General features: G+C 47.7%; 1 protein-coding gene across 1 annotated transcript; it reads right to left on the reverse strand.

Moving 5' to 3' along the window:
• Window positions 1-1,322: 1,322 nt before the first annotated feature.
• On the reverse strand, window positions 1,323-14,929 carry LOC122463768 (trypsin-3-like). The gene is made up of 5 exons (XM_043535462.1): window positions 14,884-14,929; window positions 7,022-7,184; window positions 3,687-3,940; window positions 2,356-2,492; window positions 1,323-1,968 (listed from the first exon to the last, which is right to left on the reverse strand). The coding sequence occupies exons 1-5, from the start codon at window positions 14,927-14,929 to the stop codon at window positions 1,801-1,803; spliced, it is 768 nt and encodes a 255-aa protein (XP_043391397.1). The 3' UTR covers window positions 1,323-1,800.
• Window positions 14,930-19,959: the final 5,030 nt, after the last annotated feature.

Below are 19,959 nucleotides of genomic sequence, written 5' to 3' on the forward strand. Positions count from 1 at the left end.
CACCCTGCTGTGGAGTGTGTGCCTTCTTCGTCCTCTTCCTCTTCCTGGTGTAAGGGGACTGTTGGCCCCTTACTAAAACTCAGTGGGGATTTTGGTTGGCTAGTTCCCAGGACCAAAAGGAAGGAGAAGGGTTGATTGAAATCAGGACCCTGAGATTGACAGGCCAATGAGGGAGTCAGGAGGGTCCCACCCTCCCTGTGAGCTGGAATTGCCTGGGTCAGACAGAGTGGGGCTGAGCTAAGCGGAGAGCAGAGGCCCTAGCTGAGCTGGGGAGCAGGGCCGCGCCGGCCAGAGAAGCAGAGAAGCAGCCCAGGGAGCAGGTCAGTGCTGGGAAGAGAGGTGCAGGAACCAGAGCCAGAGCAGCTGTGTTAGTCTGTATCCGCAAAAAAGAACAGGAGGACTTGTGGCACCTTAGAGACTAACCAATTTATTAGAGCATAAACTTTCGTGGGCTACAGCTCACTTCATCGGATGCATAGAATGGAACATATAGTAAGAAGATATCTATATACATACAGATATATATATGTACTCTTTATTATATACTGCACATTACTGTATACATTATACATTTATATATATTACTGTACAGGGTTGTAGACACAAAACCATGTACAGTATACTGTACTGTATGGGCGATTTAAGGGATTTTCAAGGGTAATTTTGACTTTACGCAATTTTTGCCTTACGCGCTGACTTTAGAACCTAACCCCCGTGTAATATGCGACTCCACTGTATCTCTTAGCCAAAGAGTTCAAAATTGGCAAGTCTGGACCCATGCAAAATTGTGAGATTGGCTTAAAAAAATCACAAGATGTGAAAAACAAAACCAAACCACTAGGGTTTGTTTATTCACTGTTTTTGGAGCCTCTAAGGGTCAGTTCCCCAGTTTTCCTTCCCCAAAGCCTAGGTCTAGAAAGTGACTTTTTTCAATAAAAGCTCAGATTCTCACAGAGTCACGTGACTCAGGAACGTGAGGCTTTAAGAAACAAACCCACCCGCATGAGACGTGTCATAAATTCATGGGAGATTTGGGTCGCTGCGTCTCACCACTGCCAGGTCTTGTAGGTTTCCCCTGAGTCTGGTGGGGATGTAAATGGCGTCTGTCTCAGAACACAGAATGGCCGCCAGACATAGAGGATGGGGGACTCCACCCAGAGAAGCAGTGACTCTCAGAAAGATGTGGGGGCTGTGGTGGATAATCAGCCGAACATGAACCCCCAGGGCTTGTCGATGTTACAGGCGTGCCGTTGCTCTAGCTATTCACGATGAAGCTTGAACTCCACGGGACGTCAGACTTGGTGACGTCCGAGCAGTTATAGCCGCGTGCGCCACCCGCACCAAGGCAAGAGACCAGATCGAAGACCTGGGCGCGATTTAGGGCATTTAAAAACCCGGCTCATAATTTTTAATCCAATCTCACGATTTTGAAAGCCAACCTCTCGATTTTTGACGCACTCCTGTGAACTTCAGGCTGATTCGTGACTTTTCAGCCAATCTCGTGATCTTTTAACGCAGTCTCAGTCATTTAATGCTGATCTCGTGATTTTTAAAGCAATCTCACAATCCTTCAGGCTGATTCATGTTTTTTAAACCAGTCCCACATTTTTAACCCAGTCTCAGGATTTGGTTAGGCCTGGCTCATAACCACTGGCTGCTTTGAGCTGGTCCCACCGTAGTGCCCCCATCCTAGTCTGACCCAGATCAGCACCCCCTGGGTGCCGCGGCGAGATGAGGAGAGGCGTGGCTGGGGCGTGTGTTTGGTGGATTATTGTGGCAGGCGGGACGTGCTGTGAGCTCTCAGTCCAATATGGGGCACCTCCTCCCTATGGTGTTCCTCACCCACTGGACAGCTTTGCAGACATTGGCGTAGACCCCGGGCCGTCCCGGCAGGGCACAGACAGACGACCCCCAGGAGACCACGCCTTGCAGCTGCCCGTTGCAGACCAGTGGGCCTCCTGAATCCCCCTGCGGAGACAACATGGCGCAATCAGCAAAACACAGCCATGCCCCCAGCGCCCACACACACACACACACAGAGCAGGGCCCATCCCCTCCAGCAGGGGGCGGCAGGGACACACAGACAGGAAGGGTTTAAAGAGCAGAAATGGGTTCGGTTGGCTGCACCTGCGCTGGGGATCAGACAGGCCCAGGAACTGGATGAAGCCCAGCCCTTAGGGCTCGGTGCGGCCGGAGGGCAGATCGGCTGCTCTTTCATGGGGCACGAAGGCTGGCTGGGGCCAGGGCCTGAGTGACGACGGCCCCTCAGGAGCAGGCTGAGAAGGGTTTGCAGGTCGTAGGGGATAAAGAGTATTGAGCTGAGTGAGCTCCGACACCCGGCACCGACCCCCTTACCTGGCATGAGTCTACGCCACCCTGTTCCACACCAGCACAGAGCATGTTCTCCGTGATTTCGGCCCCGTAGCCTTCCTGGCACCTGGCCTGGCTGACGCTAGAGACATCTGCACACCGCATGACGTCTGGGAACAAATCTGGGCAACGACAGAAAAACAGCAGTTCATGGGTAGGGTACATAGTGCAAGCGAAGAAAACTTAGGGTAAGACCCTCAACTGATGTAAACTGGCATAGACCCAGTGACTCCAATGGAGCGACGGCCGATTGACTCCCTGCTGGGATCTGGCCCCATTGACTCCACGGAGCGACGGCTGACTGACCCCCGCTGGGATCTGGCCCCATTCACTCCAATGGAGCAATGGCCGACTGACCCCAGCTGGGATCTGGCCCCATTCACTCCAACGGCGCGACGGCCGATTGACCCCGGCTGGGATCTGGCCCCATTCACTCCAATGGAGTGACGGCCGATTGACCCCAATTGGGATCTGGCCCCATTGACTCCAACAGAGCGACGGCCGATTGACCCCTGCTGGGATCTGGCCACATTGACTCCAACGGAGCGACGGCCGATTGACCCCAATTGGGATCTGGCCCCATTCACTCCAATGGAGCGACGGCCAATTGACCCCTGCTGGGATCTGGCCCCATTCACTCCAATGGAGCGATGGCCAATTGACCCGCGCTGGGATCTGGCCACATTCCTTTTCCAAAAAGGGAAATTTTTGATGAACAGAAAAGCCAGAAAAAAATCCTCATCTCAGGTCAAACAAATCCTTCTATTTAAATCCAGTATTTCATGTTATATTATATTTCATTGTGATCTGAAGCACGTCTGTAATGTTTTTAAATTGTTTTGAAAACAAAAGGAAACATCTGAAGGAAACATTTTGAATAGAAAGAAACCCAAGCCATTGTGTCCGTGTGTTTTCAAATGCAAAGTTTTGACTATTTTCAGAATATTTTTTTCTGAAAAGAATCATAGAATATCAGGGTTAGAAGGGACCTCAGGAGGTCATCCAGTCCAACCCCCTGCTCAAAGCAAGACCAATCCACAATTTATGCCCCAGATCCCAAATGGCCCCCTCAAGGATTGAACTCACAACCCTGGGTTTAGCAGGCCAATGCTCAAACCACTGAGCTATGTGTGGGACAGTTTGGTGGTGTCGAAGCTGCATTTCTCACTACAAATCATTTCTGTTGAAAAATTTCTCCCAGGAGAAGCCAAGAACCCTTGACAGCCCATCAACGAGGTCTTCTTAAAGAGCTTCCACCCCCTCACCAAGCTGAGCCCAACCTCAACCCCTCCCCGCTACACCCCAGCATGCCATACTTTGGGGGGACCTGATAGTGCCCCATCCTGACACGACGCATCGTGTTCCAGGAGAGGCACAACGGGTAGCCAGTTTGATCGTGTTCACGTAGCGATTGAGTTGAGCGGGCTCATCCAGCTCCAGAAGCATGAAGTCGTTGTCATGTCGGCGGAAGTTATACTCTGGATGCACGAAGAAGCTGCGGATTCTTCGTATCTGTTCTGTGCCTTCGTTCACTCGTAGATTATAATCCCCCAGATGCACCTGCAGGGAGCTGCATGGAGAGAGGATAGAGGGAGAGATCAGTGGGCGGCAATTCAAAGGTCATATCGGGCAAGCAACTAGAATTGGGCCAATAATGGATTTTTCGATGTTGGGGTAGTCTCCGAGATCTCATCAACTTTGTTCACCAAGAACTCGGTTTCACTCCAATCTCGTCCAATCTAGTGTTTTTCTTGGCATACACTTAGACTTCACAGAGTTGGTCAGAGTCCTGTGTCAAGGGCGGGGAGGGGAGTACAGGGCATACCACAGATCCAAAGAATACAAGTATTGGTTACTTTATATACAAGTTTAACCCTATTCTGATGCATGCATCCTCCATTTTACATATCATGCACTTTATGGTTGGTCCGGTTATTTTCAGGCCCAATTCCTGTACATCTCATGCTTTGTTCTCATGCCACATGTACACAGCACACTTCGTTAGTTTTCTCCGTCTGAATAGTGAGCTTCCACACATTCTTCGCCACTGTCGCTGACACTACTATTTCTTGCACCTGGTTTTACACGCTGAAATGAACAATTTGGTAAACTCGTTCTGAATTTGTGGGACATTTTGATGTTATCAAAACTGCAGTTTTCACCAAAGATCGTGAATTCCTTGTCCTTGGCTTTTGAGTGGGGCTGACCAGTTGTTCCAATAATGTCGAGATCGTCCCAATATAAAAGGTTTGTGCAACTTTACCTCCCTCCCTGAACAAAAGTGTCCTGGTTTTTCACAGTTGCTATCTGCTCATCCTACTTTTGGGACCCACTTAACATGGTTATTTTTACTTTTGCCTTGTCCTGGTGTTACTGTGGCGTGCTCATACCAAGTTAAACCAATGTGTGGGAGCACTGAGAACTGCAAAGAGTAAATCTGGGTCAAAGAGTTTCGAATTTTCCAGTGAATCAAAAAGTCGTGGGAGAAAATTTCATTTCAATCATCACGAGACATTTCTGAAAATAAACTAACAGGGCAGTTTGAAAGAAAAAGTCTCAAATTGAAAATGGAAACGTTTTGAAAATGTCGACATGAGATATTGCAATTTTTAACGTATTATTCATATGTTTTAATTAGTTTTCCAAATACAACTGTAAGCAGAGTCAGGTTGAGCTCTACCCTGACATCTGGAGGGGAGTTGTGGAAAAGGACTTCAGGGGCTGATCTCGTTGGCATGAGCACACCCACCCCGCCTAGCATGCTGGGACTGCTTGCCCATGTGGTCACTTTGGCTGCTGTGGGATCCCCAGTCTCTTTGTTATTGGGGCAGGAGTAATAAAGCATTGTTATTCTGGTTATGTGAATCAAGGACAGTAGAAGGATCACCTTGTGGGTGTTAAGGCATTGTCTTAGACTCTCAAACTCTCAAAGTCCCACACACGATCAGAGGGCCACCACTGTTGGTCGAGTATTCTGGGAGGAAATATTTCTCAGTTTATGGATTCCTGGCCCGAATGCTACTTAGTCGAGGGCAAGTCCCTCCATCATAAAATGCCAGGTACAGTTCTACTGTCCTTGATTCACATAACCAGAATAACAATGCTTTATTACTCCTGCCCCAATAACAAAGAGACTGGGGATCCCACAGCAGCCAAAGTGACCATTTGGGCAAGCAGTCCCAGCATGCTAGGCGGGGTGGGTGTGCTCACGCCAACGAGATCAGCCCCTGAAGTCCTTTTCCACAACTCCCCTCCAGATGTCAGGGTAGAGCTCAACCTGCCTCTGCTTACACAACGAAGATACCAGCTTCATCCTAACACACAAAGAGAGTTAGGAGAAAAGGAGGGGAGGGGAAGGACAGATCTATCTGCAGGATTTGCAGTAATTACAGAGCTCTAAAAAAGCAGCCTGAATTGCTTTCAATTTTTCGGCCACTCCCCTTCTGCAGAACACCAGGGATTCATTCCAGGGATTAAATTCTCACTGAGTATTTTCCGGAGTCCCCCCACCTCCCTCCATTCAGGGCTCCAGTCTTCAGCTGCAGGGTGGGTGTGTGACACTCTGCACCCCATAGTCATCATAGTGATATGATTATGATATGGGTATGACATAATTATGATGCATCTTGTACAACATATGTCATGTGCGGCGTCCATGGAAAATGTATGCTTTGCTAAGTATGATTATCCTGTTTGTAGGCATGTATCATTTTTGTATCTGGAGTTATGAATATTGACTATGTAGCTGTATTTCAAATGTGTTTGTTCCTGGGGTAACACCCTCAAGGCAGTTTGCTTCTAGTCTGGCCAGCACATTGTGAAGGGACTATTCAAGCTGAGTGGCCCATCAAAGAATGCGTAACTCACAATGGACCATGGAAGTAGCCTATCCACACTTGGTGGTCCTTCCTGAAGATGTTCTTGCTAGGATATGGCTAATGGCCCCTGCTATGACTCAGGGAAGCATCGGTGTGACCCCTGCCTGTGGATGTTGGTGTGAGGGCAAGCTTGGAGGGCTTTGCAGCTTGTCACAACATCACAGTGTGAGAGGGAACCCAGACTGGTAAAACAGAGGGCTCATCACAGGGAGACTTGGGGCTTTAGCCCTGCAGGATGTGCCAGGGTTCAGGGCTTCAGCCTTACGGGGTGCACCAGGGCTCAGGGCTTCAGCCACAGGGCTCCGCAGACCCTGTGAAACCAGCAGCGGGCTGCAGACCCCCCCAGTTGAGAACCAAGAGCATCAGGTTGCAGTCAAGGGGAAATATTTCCCGAAGCTCCGCTCCAGTCCATCAGCTCCTAGAGCACCTGCCCACGAGCCGCCGGTGGGATGCTGCAAGGCCTAACACTGGCGAGCGTGGAGGCGGGTTTCCCTCTGCACAGGCGGCTGGGGAGACTGATGCTGGCGTGCTGCGTCCATGCTGGGGTGGGCACATCTGAACAAGGATGCTGGAAAACCGCAGAGGGTGCAGAGAAGAGCCACAAAAACGATTTGCGGGCTGGAAAAAAAAGGGAGGCGGATGGGGCTGGGGATTCGGGGGTGCAGAGGGAGACCTGGGTACGGATGGGGGACACCAAGGAGGAAGATAAGGACTGGGGCCGTGCGTTATTCCCATGCATCACCCTCTCTCCCTCCACCCCCGCACTGACTTACGTGCTCCGTAAGTGGCAGTGTGCAGCAGTCAGCACCCACTTCGGGGCAACCAGGCTCCCGCCACAGTAGATGCGGCCATTCCTCAGGAGAGCCACCTGGTAGGGACGGGAGCCAGTGATGCAGTCTCTCCCTCCAATTATCCGGTGTCCCTGGGGGTCTGGGGCTGCAATGGAGAGTGGCAAACATCAGCTGGAAGCAGGGCAGGGGGTGGGGTGGGCAGCAGCCATGTCCCTACGGATTGGCCCTTGGCAGGATGACCATGAGCCGCCACTCGCAAACTCGCCCAAGGCGATCCGAGGTTGTACCCGGCGAGGTATTTGCAGTAGAGATAGGGATGTATTCATAGGCAACATGTAGGGGGGCGTGCGGGGTCAAGCGCCCTCCCCCCAAGATTTCTGCTTGGCCTGCCAGGAGGGAGGGAGAGAGGCTCCGTTCTTCCCCGATGCGCCTGCCCCCTGGCATGCTCGGCCCCCATCCTGGGTGGGGAGCGGAAGGGGCGGGACCAGCTGCTTCTCATGCCAGCCACTCCGGATCGCTGCCTGAGCGAAAGCCCGGCTGAGGAGGTGGCAGCTTCGGCTGCCAGGGATAGGGGCCAAGTATGCCTCCAATATTTCCCATGAAACAAATTCTAGTCCCGGGGCGGGGAACCCATTTCAGGTTGATCAGAACCTTTTGGTTTTGAGAAGATCGCAGTGTCATAGATATATGGGACTGGAAGGGATCTCCAGAGGTTGTCAAGTCCAATCCCCTGCACTGTGGCAGGACCCCCATAAAAAACCTAGACCATCCCTGACAGGTGTTTGTCCAACCTGGTCTTAAAAACTTCCAATGATGGGGGTTCCTTGGAAGCTGATTCCAGAGCTTAACTATCCTGAGAGTTAGGAAGTTTTTCCTAATATCTACCCTAAATCTGCCTTGCTGCAGATTAAGCCCATTGCTTCTTGTCCTTCCTTCAGCAGACATGGAGATCAATTGATCACCGGCCTCTTGATAACAGCCTTGAACGTGTGTGAAGATTGTTCTTAGGTCCGACATCAGTCTTCCTTTCTCAAGACTAAACATGCCCAGTTATTTTAACCTTTTCTCACAGGTCAGGTTTCCTAAACCTCTGATCATTGTTGTTGCTCTCCTCCGGACTCTCTTCAATTTGTCCACGTCTTTACTAAAGTGTGGTTGCCCAGAAGTGGACACATTTCTCCAACTGAGGCCTCACCAGTGCCAAGTAGAGTGGAACAATTACCTCCCATGTCTTTCATATGGCTCTCCCCTGTTAATACACCCCAGAATGACATTGGGCTTTTTCATAGCTGCATCACACTGCTGACTCGTATTCCATTAGTGATCCACTGTCACCCCCCGATCCTTTTCAGCAGTGCTGCCACCTAGCCAGTTATTCCCCATTTTGCGCATTTGATTTTTCCTTCTGAAGTGAAGTACTTTGCAGTTGTCTTTACTGAATTTCAGACCAATTCTCCAATATGTCGAGGTCATTTTGAAATCTAATCCTGTCCTCCAAAGTGCTTGCAACCCCTCCCAGCTTGGTGTCATCCACAAATTTATCAGCATACTCTCCACTCATTATCCAAATCATTAATTAAAATATTGAATAGTACCAGACCCAGGACTGAGCCCTGTGGGACATGGCTAGATACACCCACCCAGTTTGTCAGTGAACCATTGATAACTACTCTTTGAGTATGGTCTTTCAACCAGTTGCGCACCCACCTTCTAGTAATTTCATCTAGACCACATTGTCCTAGCTTGCTTATGGGGATGTCATGGGGGACTGTGTTGAAAGCTTTTCTAAAATAAAGATATAGTTCATCCACTACTTTCTCCCATCTAATAGGCCAGTAACCCTTTTAAAGAAGGAAATTAGGTTGATTTGGCACAATTCATTCTTGACAAATCCATGCTGGCTATTCCATATAGCCCTATTGTCTTCCAGGGGCTTACAAATGGATTGTTCAATAATTTGTTGCAGTATCTTTTCAGGTATCAAAGTTAGGCTGCCTGATCTGGAATTTTCTGGGTCCTCTTTGTTCCCCTTTTTAAAGAGAGGAATTATGTTTGCCCTTCTCCAGTCTCCTCAGACCTCACCTGTCCTCCAGGAGTGCTCAAAAATAATTGCTAGTGGTTCTGAGATTGCTTCAGCTAATTTCTTAAGTATCTAAGGGTGAATTTCATCAGGCCCTGCTGTCTTGAATACATCTAACTTAGCTAAATATTCTTTAACCTGTTCTTTCCTTGTTTTGGCTTGAGTTTATTCCCCCCGGTTGATAATATTAATTGTGTTGAGTATCTGGTCTCCATTAACCTTTTTAGTGAAGACTGAAGCAAAATAGGCATTAAACAGCTCAGTTTTCTTGATGTCATGAGTTACTAGCTCTCCTTCCCTGCTGAGTAGAGGACCTCCACTTTCCTTCCTCTTTCTCTTGCTCCCAATGTATTTAAAGAACCTCTTCTTATTGCTTTTTATATCCCTTGCTAACTCATTTTGTGCCTTAAATATGCTGATTTTGTCCCTACATACTTGTGCTATTCTTTTGTTCTCCTCCTTAACAATTTGTCAATATTTCCAATTTTTTGTAGAACTCCTTTCTGATTTTCAGGTCATTACATTGCTCCTGATGGAGCCTGATTGGCCCCTTACTATGCTTCCTATCTTTCCTGCTCACTGGGATAGTTTTGCAATTGTGCCTTTAATATTATCTCCTTGAGAAACAGCCTAGTCTCCTGAACTCCTTCGTCCCTTAGATTTTCTTCCCATGGGATCTTACGTACCAGTTCACTGAGCTTCTTAAAGTCTACTTTTTTGAAGTCCATTTTCCTTAGTCTGCTGCCCTCACTCCTTCCTTTCTTTCGTGTCATGAAATTTATCTTTTCGTGATGACTTCTCCCCAAACTGCCTTCCATCTCGAGAGTTGCTACCGATTTCTCCCTGTTGGTAAGGAACCAGTCTAACATGCTCAGAACATCTGTGGATTGGGAGCCTTTAACATACACTCACCATCAACTTAGATTTGCTCGTTCCTTTGGCAATTTCCCATGCCTATGTGTCCTTCATGAATGAAATTTAAGATCCTGTTTTTTTCCCCTAAGGATAAATGGAAGCTTAACATGCTTCCCTTTGAGGAGAACATTATCCACCACTGCAGGCTTATATGTGTCATAAACATACAGCTAAGGGTATCATAAAATCCCTCCTTACCTGTAAAGGGTTAAGAAGCTCAGGTAACCTGGTTGGCACCTGACCAAAAGGACCAATAAGGGGAGAAGATACTTTCAAATCTGTGGGGGAAGGTTTTTGCTTTGTTCTCTTTGTTGGTTCTCTCCGAGTCAGCGAGGAATCAGGACAGGGAAAATACATCTCCCAAAGCCCTACTTGAACTAAGCATCTGGATTACGAAAATTGTAAGTAAAGCAAGGAAATGCATTAGTTTATCTTTTGTTTAGCTTGTGAATTTTCCCTGTGCTAGATGGAGGTTTATCCTGTTTTTTGTAACTTTTAAGTTTTGCCTAGAGGGAAATCCTCTGTGTTTTTAATCTGATTGTCCTGTAAAATTACCTTCCATCCTGATTTTACAGAGGTGCTTCTTTTACTTTTTTTTCTTTATAATAAAGTTCTGTTTTTTAAGAATCTGTTTGTGTTTTTAAAAAAAGAACAGGAGTACTTGTGGCATCTTAGAGACTAACCAATTTATTAGAGCATAAGCTTTCATGAGCTACAGCTCACTTCAACGGATGCATAAAGTGGAAAGTACAGTGAGGAGATTTTATACATACACACAGACCATGAAAAAATATACATTGTAAGGAGAGTGATCACTTAAGATGAGCTATTACCAGCAGGAGAGTGGGGTGGGGGGAGAGAAAACCTTTTGAAGTGATAATCAAGGTGAGCCATTTCCAGCACATTTCCAGGAGTGAACAAGAACGCCTGAGGAACAGTGGGGGGGAGGGGGGGAGGGAGGAATAAACAAGGGGAAATAGTTTAAGAATGTAAAAGAATAAATGGACACAAATCAGATGTCAAGAATTATAACATTCATAAACCAGTCGGAGAACACTTCAATCTCTCTGGACACTCGATTTCTGATCTCAAAGTGACTATCCTTCAACAAAAAAACTTCGAAAACAGACTCCAACGAGAGACTGCTGAATTGGAATTAATTTGCAAATTGGATACAATTAACTTAGGCTTGAATAGAGACTGGGAGTGGTTGAGTCATTATACTAAGTGAAACTATTTCCCCTTGTTTATTCCTTCCCCCCTCCCACCCCCCGCACTGTTCCTCAGACATTCTTCTTAACTCCTGGAAATGTGCTGGAAATGGCCCACCTTGATTATCACTTCAAAAGGTTTTCTCTCCCCCCACCCCACCCTCCTGCTGGTAATAGCTCATCTTAAGTGATCACTCTCCTTACAATGTATATTTTTCATGGTCTGTGTGTATGTATAAAATCTCCTCACTGTACTTTCCACTTTATGCATCCGATGAAGTGAGCTGTAGCTCATGAAAGCTTATGCTCAAATAAATTGGTTAGTCTCTAAGGTGCCACAAGTCCTCCTTTTCTTTTTGCGAATACAGACTAACACGGCTGCTACTCTGAAACCTTTGGGTTTTTAGTGTCCTACAAACCCAAGGGTCTTGTTTGTGCTCACCTTGTTTATTTTTCAAGCCTCCTCAGGCAAAGGGGTATTGCTTGGGGGGATATTTTGTGGGAATAGGAACTCCAAGTGGTCCTTTCCCTGATTCTTTGTCTAAATCACTTGGTGGTGACAGCATATCTCAGTCCAAGGACAAATAGAGATTTGTGCCTTGGGGAAGTTTTTAACCTCAGCTGGTAGAAATAAGCTTAGGGGATCTTTCATGTGGGTCCCCACATCTGTACCCTAGAGTTCAGAGTGGGGACGGAACCCTGACAATATGGCATAATGTTTAGGCATGAAATGTGTTTTCCATCCAGAATGTAGAGTATTCATCATGGACTCCAGTATCTCTGCAGTTGCACTTGATCACATATCCCACATGTGAGATGACACACCATTTGAGTAGGTTGATGTGGAAGTTAACCTTGGAGTTGGCTTCTGGAGCCTGGCCTTGACGGGTCTCATTTAGATCTTGGAAAAAACATCATCCTACAATTATTTGACTTTCTGATACAAATTCAACAGTGGAATCATAATTGTGAAACATGATTTGAGCTGGGATTTGAGATGGCACTCAGCTTTGAAATAGGTTATTTCAATCATGAATGATCCGTAGACACAGCTGGGAGAAGCTTCAAGACCAAGTAAGATTTCCCAGACTTTCTTTCTCAAGTGGTGTGCATTTGGAGACCGCGTCTGTGAAGACGCTGGATGCTAATGATACATATCTCCAGCTGTAGTCTTTGCCCTAGCCCATCTTGCAAATTTTGCAAAAAAAAAAAAAAAAAAAGGCAGAATATTGTAGCTGAGCTGCATAGTCCAATAGTCTTTTCAGTTCTTTAGATTCACCATTTAGGTCCACTTCCATTCCACATCCAACAGCAGCACTATTATCCAGTGCGTTGTGTTCTCACAGATGTCATCAAGCGATTTTCCCCAAGAAAATTGGCATATCTAGTGCATGCCGCACTAGCACAGGGTCCCTACCTAATAGCTACACCGGAGGATAGAAGCTCAGGAGTACAGCTGGTTGGAAAATTTCCAATGGAACAGTTTTTCCTACAGAAAATTTTGTCAAAATGGAGACATTTCATGGGGAACATGTCAATTTCAACGAGATTTCCTTTGGAAAGAAATTGACATGATCAGAATGGAACGTTTCAATTTTCATTTTGAAATGACAATTTGTTTAGCTATTTTACAACCGTATTTAATTTATTTTAATTCCTTACAAATTAAAAATTGGAACTAAACACCTCAAGTGTATCAAAATTAAACATTTTAATTGATCAGAAGTATTTTTTTGAAAATTTCATCTGAAAATGTCAAAATTTGTTGGTGTAGTTCTGATTTGGAATGAAAATAAATTTCAAAATCACAGAATGTCTTACAGAAGATTCTAGTTCCTGCCCAGCTGCACTCACAAATCTATAGGTGCATGGAACCGGATATTTTCATTAGAGAGGAAAGGCTCGTGGATTTACACATTGGGTCCTGGATCTTATCCCTGCAGACGAGCTAGCCAGGGGCATCATTAGCAAGGATGGATAGAAACTGTTTTAATGGACAATCAGGGTTTCAACAAAACAAAGCTTTTCAATTCCTGTGGAAATTTTTGATTTTTTTTATTTGGAAATGCTGCTGGCATGCTTCTGCGGTGCTGCAGTTTGGTGCCCCATTTTCCTCTATAAGCCATGCAACACAGAAGGACTACATTGGTCACTTTGGATAAGCTATTACCAGCAGGAGAGTGAGTTTGTGTGTGTGTGTTTTTGGGCGGGGGGTGAGAAAACCTGGATTTGTGCTGGAAATGGCCCACCTTGATTTTCATACACATTGTAAGGAGAGTGGTCACTTTGGTTAAGCTATTACCAGCAGGAGAGTGAGTGTGTGTGTGTGGTTTTTGGAAAAGTGGGGGGGGTGAGAAAACCTGGATTTGTGCTGGAAATGGCCCACCTTGATTATCATACACATTGTAAAGAGAGTGGTCACTTTGGCTGGGCTATTACCAGCAGGAGAGTGAGTTTGTGTGTGGGGGGACGGAGGGTGAGAAAACCTGGATTTGTGCTGGAAATGGCCCAACTTGATTATCATACACATTGTAAGGAGAGTGATCACTTTAGATAAGCTATTACCAGCAGGAGAGTGGGGTGGGAGGAGGTATTGTTTCATGGTCTCTGTGTATATAATGTCTTCTGCAGTTTCCACAGTATGCATCCGATGAAGTGAGCTGTAGCTCACGAAAGCTTATGCTCAAATAAATTGGTTAGTCTCTAAGGTGCCACAAATACTCCTGTTCTTTTTGCGAATACAGACTAACACGGCTGTTACTCTGAAATCTCCCATGATGCATCACAGCCAGAGACTCCCATAATACCATCACCTTCCCTCTCCATGAGTGGTGTATCATGGGAGATGTAGTCCGACCAAAGAGGTTGCCAGTAGAGAAGGATGGGAGCCTCAAGCACCCATACTACAACTCCCATGAAGCATTGCGGCAGCATTTCCAGATCAGAATGTTTCAGGTTTCAATTACTTTTTTTTTTTTTAAAGTCCAATTATTTAGGGTGGGAGGAGCAGAAATAATTATTTGTTTTTTGGATTGGACAGTCGCAGGCCAGCTGGTGTTCTCCGCTAATGATGTGTACAATTTGCTTGAGCTGAATATTTGGGTAGGCAAAATTTACATATCAAACCAGCTTGCTCAGGCAGGGATGATAATCTATTGTAGGTGGTGTTGGTTACCTAACACTTTCCATGATCAAACCCTGTTTTCAGTGGCTGAAAGCTTTGCCAAACTTTAACTCTTCAGGCTGAGATTTTCCACGCTTGCTCTCTGAACGTGCTCTGGAAAGATCCAGTTCAGCCATTTCCAAGAATGAGGTTCGGGAATGATAGGTCATTTCTGCAATGTTCAAACAATTCTCCAACCACTTTTTGACGTGCTCTAGTGCCTTGATAGCAGGGACTTGAAATTTTGCAAAGGAATAGCCCTGGGGTCAGGGCAGTGCCTTTTGCTGTTCTCATGAAAATTCTCCCAGGCTTGGTGTACGCATGCTCAGGAGAGCAGGGGGTTGGTCAGTGACTGGCATTTCTAGGCTTTACCTCAATACAAATGATTAAAACTGTCAAAAAAGGGCCTGTGGTGAAACTGAAGAACCTTCTCACCCAACCCAACTTTGGCTTCTCGCTTGATTCTTTTTCCTACCTGCGGCTGCCCCGACTACCAGCATCGCGATGACCAGCAGCTCCATGGCAGTTGTGGCAATGGATACGGTCGTCGGAGTCACTGGCTTTACTGCAGGGAAAGAGATCGAAAGGAAATCGTTGGCCATGGGCATCTAGAGGACGACGAATGCCTCGCAGGGAAGGTGCACGCTTAGGATTCAGTAAAGCCAGGCTTGAGTCCCTGTTCTTCCACAGGCTCCCATGAGCAAGTGGTTTCTCTGCACCTAGGCTGCCCTGCCTGTACCAGGAGATGATAGCACTGCCCGACATGGGGAGGGGAAATGCACTGTGATCATCTGTTGGCAATGGGGGCCCAGTCTCCCCCAACTCAGCTCCATCTTCCACTTTCACCCGGTCCCAGTCGCCCCTAGGGACAAGTTCCATGGAAAGATCTGATCTGTTGGGGGAACTAAATCTCAAGCCAGATGACAAAGATTTCCATGAGCTGGACTGAGCTCACCCCCCTCCTCCTAGTTCCCCTTCTAACGTGTCACCCCAATAACAGAAGAGGGAAAACTTCCCATAACCAGCTTAATAACAGAGAAATTAATAGATCTAAGGTGCTATCTGGCCCCCATTACAGTAGTATCCAAGCACTTCCCAATCTTTACCCTATTTATCCCCACAATTTGTTGGTGAGCAGGGCAGAGCTACAATCCCCATTGTACAGATGGGGAAACTAAGGGATTAGGCCAAGGTCCTACAGGGAGGCAGCGGCAGACCAGAGATTAGAAGCCATGTCTTCCAAGCACCAGCTGAGCAGCCGAAGTACCAAGCCCTCTGTCTTCGTTGAGTGCCCCTTGCCATCCCCTATAATCCCCCCAATAATACAGCAATGCTCCTTGGCACCCCATTATCATCCCCAATAACAAAACAATACCCACATGTTACCCTATTGTCCCCTGAAAGCTGAGAGATGCCCCCTGGTACCCCATAATCCCCCCAATAATGGAGTGATGCCCCGGCAGCCCATAATCACCCCAATAACAGTGAAATGCTCCAAGGCACCACCCTACATCAGTTTCCAAACCACAGCTATCTCCTTTCCACCCTGCCACCATGACCCATCCACCCACCCCCCAGCCAGGCATCCCGACAACAGGGGCTGGACTGGCCCTGCTTCACCTGTAGCTCCTGGTGTGGGGCCCTCGGGAGCGGAAGAGGCTCTGGCAGTTGTGTCTTTGACAGAGCTCAGGATCCTCGGGGATGGGCCACTTTTTATGGCAGGGAAATGGGCTGTCCCTGTGAGTCAACGTGATTGCCGTATTTGGGGAACTGCCCTATGTGTTGGCAGCCAGGTGGCTCCCTCCGCCCTCATGCTCCTGCCTTCGGTAGGTTGGATCCCAGGGAGTCCCAGGAACAAGCCAGCCTTTGTTCCCGCCTCTGTCCTCTGCAGGGGAACCCGGCAGGATTTAGCCCTTGGAACGGCTCCTTCTCCATTGCCGAAAGCGACTCCCTGAACCTTCCACTCTGTCTCCTTGCACGAGGACAAGGGGAAAAAAAGGAGGCGGAGAATCGGAGGGGGGGGGGGCAGAGATGAGCCACAAGGACTTGGGGGGAAGAAGGGCCTGACGGCTTGTCTACACTTGAAATGCTCCAGCGAGGGGTCGGCCCATTGGCATAGTCAATCCATCTCCCTGAAAGGCAGGAGCTAGGTAGATGGGAGAATTCTTCCATCAACCTAGAGCTGTCCACATGGAGGGTTAGGTTGGCTTCACTACCTCACTCGGGGGTGTGGATTTTTCACACATCCCTGAACGACATACAGTAACTCCTCACTTTACGTAGTCGTTCTGTTCCTGAAAAACGCAACTTTAAGCGAAACGATGTTAAGCAAATCCAATTTCCCCATAAGAATTAATGTAAATGAGGGGGTTAGGTTCCAGGGAAATTTTTTTTTTGCCAGACAAAAGACTATATCTATCATCTATCTATCTACACACACACACACACACACACACACACACAGTATAAGTTTTAAACAAACAATTTAATACTGCACACAGCAATGATGATTGTGAAGCTTGGTTGAGGCGGTGAAGTCAGAGGGTGGGATATTTCCCAGGGAATGCCTTACTGCCGAATGATGAACTCGCACTCGGCTGAGCCCCCAGGGGTCAACACATTGTTGTTAATGCAGCTTCACACTCAGAACGAAGGGAGGGGAGACAGCATGGCAGACAGAGACACACACCCTGTGTGTGTGAGAGAGATGCGCATTTCCCCTTTAAGTATCCTGACCCCACTCTTAAGTACACTACCTTGTTAAGTTAATCAGCAAGCTGGGACTGCAGGAGCTGCTGCCCGGAAGCTCCCTCCGCCCTGAGCCCTGTCGTGTTTCTATTAGCCCCCCTCTCCTTCCCCTTCCCCCCCCTGCCCAGCAAGCAGGAGGCTCTGGAGAGCAGCTCCCCGGCAGAGGGCAGGGGCAGCAAAGGGCCGTGTGAGGCGGGACGGCTGAACTGCCGGCAATTGGGAGCCTGATGGGCGGCTGCTGCACAGGGAACTTAGGGGAGCGGGCAGCTGATAGGGGGGCTGCCGGTCCACCCTGGTTCCAAGCCCCTGCCCCCCGCCCCACAGCAATGGTGGACAAAGCAGGTCTTAGAAGGGAGCACTGTGCAACTTTAAACGAGCATGTTCCCTGATTGATCAGCAAGGTAACAACAATGTTAACCGGGACGACTTTAAGTGACGAGTTACTGTAATTGGGTTGACCTCATTTTTTAGCATAAACCCCGCCTACACCATGCATGAGGGAGAGAGCTAGATTTGTTCCACTGATCAAAAAGCAGAGCCAGAGGTGACTTGGTCACGGTGTGTACATATCTTCACGAGAAGAAAATCCCAGGTACTGATGGGCTCGTGAAAGAAAGAGAACAAGAACCAGTGGCTAGAAATTAAAGATAGACACATTCCGGTTAGGAACAAGGCACCGATTTTTCTCAGTGCAGGTTGATTAGCCGTTCCCTGATGGATTCTCCATCATTCGATGGCTTCCATTGCTGCCCGGATGCCATCCTGGGAAAATGCTGGCTATGGAATGGACTCCATGCAGGGGGAACTGGGTGAATTTCTCCAACCCGCATTATGCAGGAGGCCAGACTAGATGATCTCTGAGCCCCGTCTGGCCTTAGAATATATGAGTATGCCCACATTGCCATGAAAAACCCCCAGTACGGCCGCTGCTGGCCCGGGTCAGCTGACTCAGGCTCACAGGACTCAGGCTGTGGAGCTAAAAACAGCTATGTAGACATTCAGGCTCGGGCAGGATCCTCCATGTGGGGGGTGGGTCTCAGAGCCAGGGCTCCATCCCAGATGGGAACGTCTGCGTTGCTATTTTTAGCCCCATAGCCCAAGCCCTGTGAGCCCGAGTCCAATGATCCGGGCTCTGAGACGTGATGCCGCTGGGTTTGAATTGCAATGTAGATGTACCCCACAAATCTATGAGTTCAGAGCCCATAAAAGGACTTGTATTTTTCACGCAACGTGCAGTTGACCTGTGGAACCCACTGCCACAGGAAGCTGTTGAAACCAAAACCATAACAAGATTCAAGAAGGGAGTGGAATAACCGGAATTATCACAGTACGTGACTGCAGACAGATTAGTGGCTGGGACTATCAAACTTCCTCTTTCAGGGTTTGATTTCATCTCTAATTATAAGACAGCAGTGTGAGAATTAAGGTGTGTTTTTTTGGGAGAGGCAGATTATCTCCCATCAGCCACCGCAGGGGGTCTCCCACCTTCCACTGAGCGCTGTCAGTGATGAGATTCTGGACTCGATTGTGAGATTGCTTTTTTTCTGTTTCTTTGCCCTCAGGTTTCAATCCGTTCATTTTAGGTCCTTATCTGGCCCCCAGCACTAGGGTATCTGGGCGCCTCACATTCTTTAATCGATTTATCCTTGCACCCCCCTGAGAAGAAGGTAGGGGCTGTTACTCCCTTTGTTCGGGCTAGGGTGACCTAATAGCAAGTGTGAAAAATCAGGGGACTGTTTTTTCTTCATTCGACAAAAGAAAACAAAAACCCATTTTGAGTTGGGTCAGTTGAAACATTTCATTGCGACCATTTCTAAAGCCTCTGTTTTGCTTTTGCCCTTTTCAACGCATTAAAAAACCTCAATAAATTCAGTCACAGCCTCTGTGTGTGGTTTTTGGAGGGGGGTGAGGGGGTGAGAGAACCTGGATTTGTGCAGGAAATGGCCCACCTTGATTATCATACACATTGTGAAGAGAGTGGTCACTTTGGATGGGCTATTACCAGCAGGAGAGTGAGTTTGTGTGTGAGGGGGCAGAGGGTGAGAAAACCTGGATTTGTGCTGGAAATGGCCCAACTTGATGATCACTTTAGATAAGCTATTACCAGCAGGAGAGTGGGGTGGGAGGAGGTATTGTTTCATGGTCTCTGTGTGTATATAATGTCTTCTGCAGTTTCCACAGTATGCATCCGATGAAGTGAGCTGTAGCTCACGAAAGCTCATGCTCAAATAAATCGGTTAGTCTCTAAGGTGCCACAAGTACTCCTTTTCTTTTTGTGAATACAGACTAACACGGCTGTTACTCTGAAACCTGTCGGGATTATTTGACAGTCACACCTTTCCCCCCGCCCCACCTTTTTGGCATTGGGAACGTCACCCAGACAGATCCTGTCCCGGGAGCAGTTTCCGTTTTGACGCCTTGGCATTTTAGGGCAAAAAAAAAAAAATCCCAGCCACTCTATCCATTGTGTTGATAGGGAAACTGAGGCAGAGCGTGAGACTGAGTGCCTTGTTGGGAGTCACACAGGTAGCTGGGGGGTGGAGCAGGTCTCCCCCAGTACTGGATGATGCAAAGCATTGAATCATGCCTTCTCTTGGCTTTTAAGGGGAATGTAGGTAATGTTTTCAAGCTTTCTTTTGGAATCACGAGGTCTTGTTTTGATCCTGGGCCAGTCCCAGGACTCCAGCTGCTGGGGCTTGGAGAACAGCCCCAGCTGTCAGGAGACCTGGCAACCCTGAATGTTGGCTGTTCCCAGACGGGCTGGGTGGAGCCTTCGACTGGCTGCACCCAGCAGCCACATGGG

This window comes from Chelonia mydas, chromosome 24, assembly GCF_015237465.2.
Source record: "Chelonia mydas isolate rCheMyd1 chromosome 24, rCheMyd1.pri.v2, whole genome shotgun sequence".
Taxonomy (NCBI): domain Eukaryota; kingdom Metazoa; phylum Chordata; order Testudines; family Cheloniidae; genus Chelonia; species Chelonia mydas.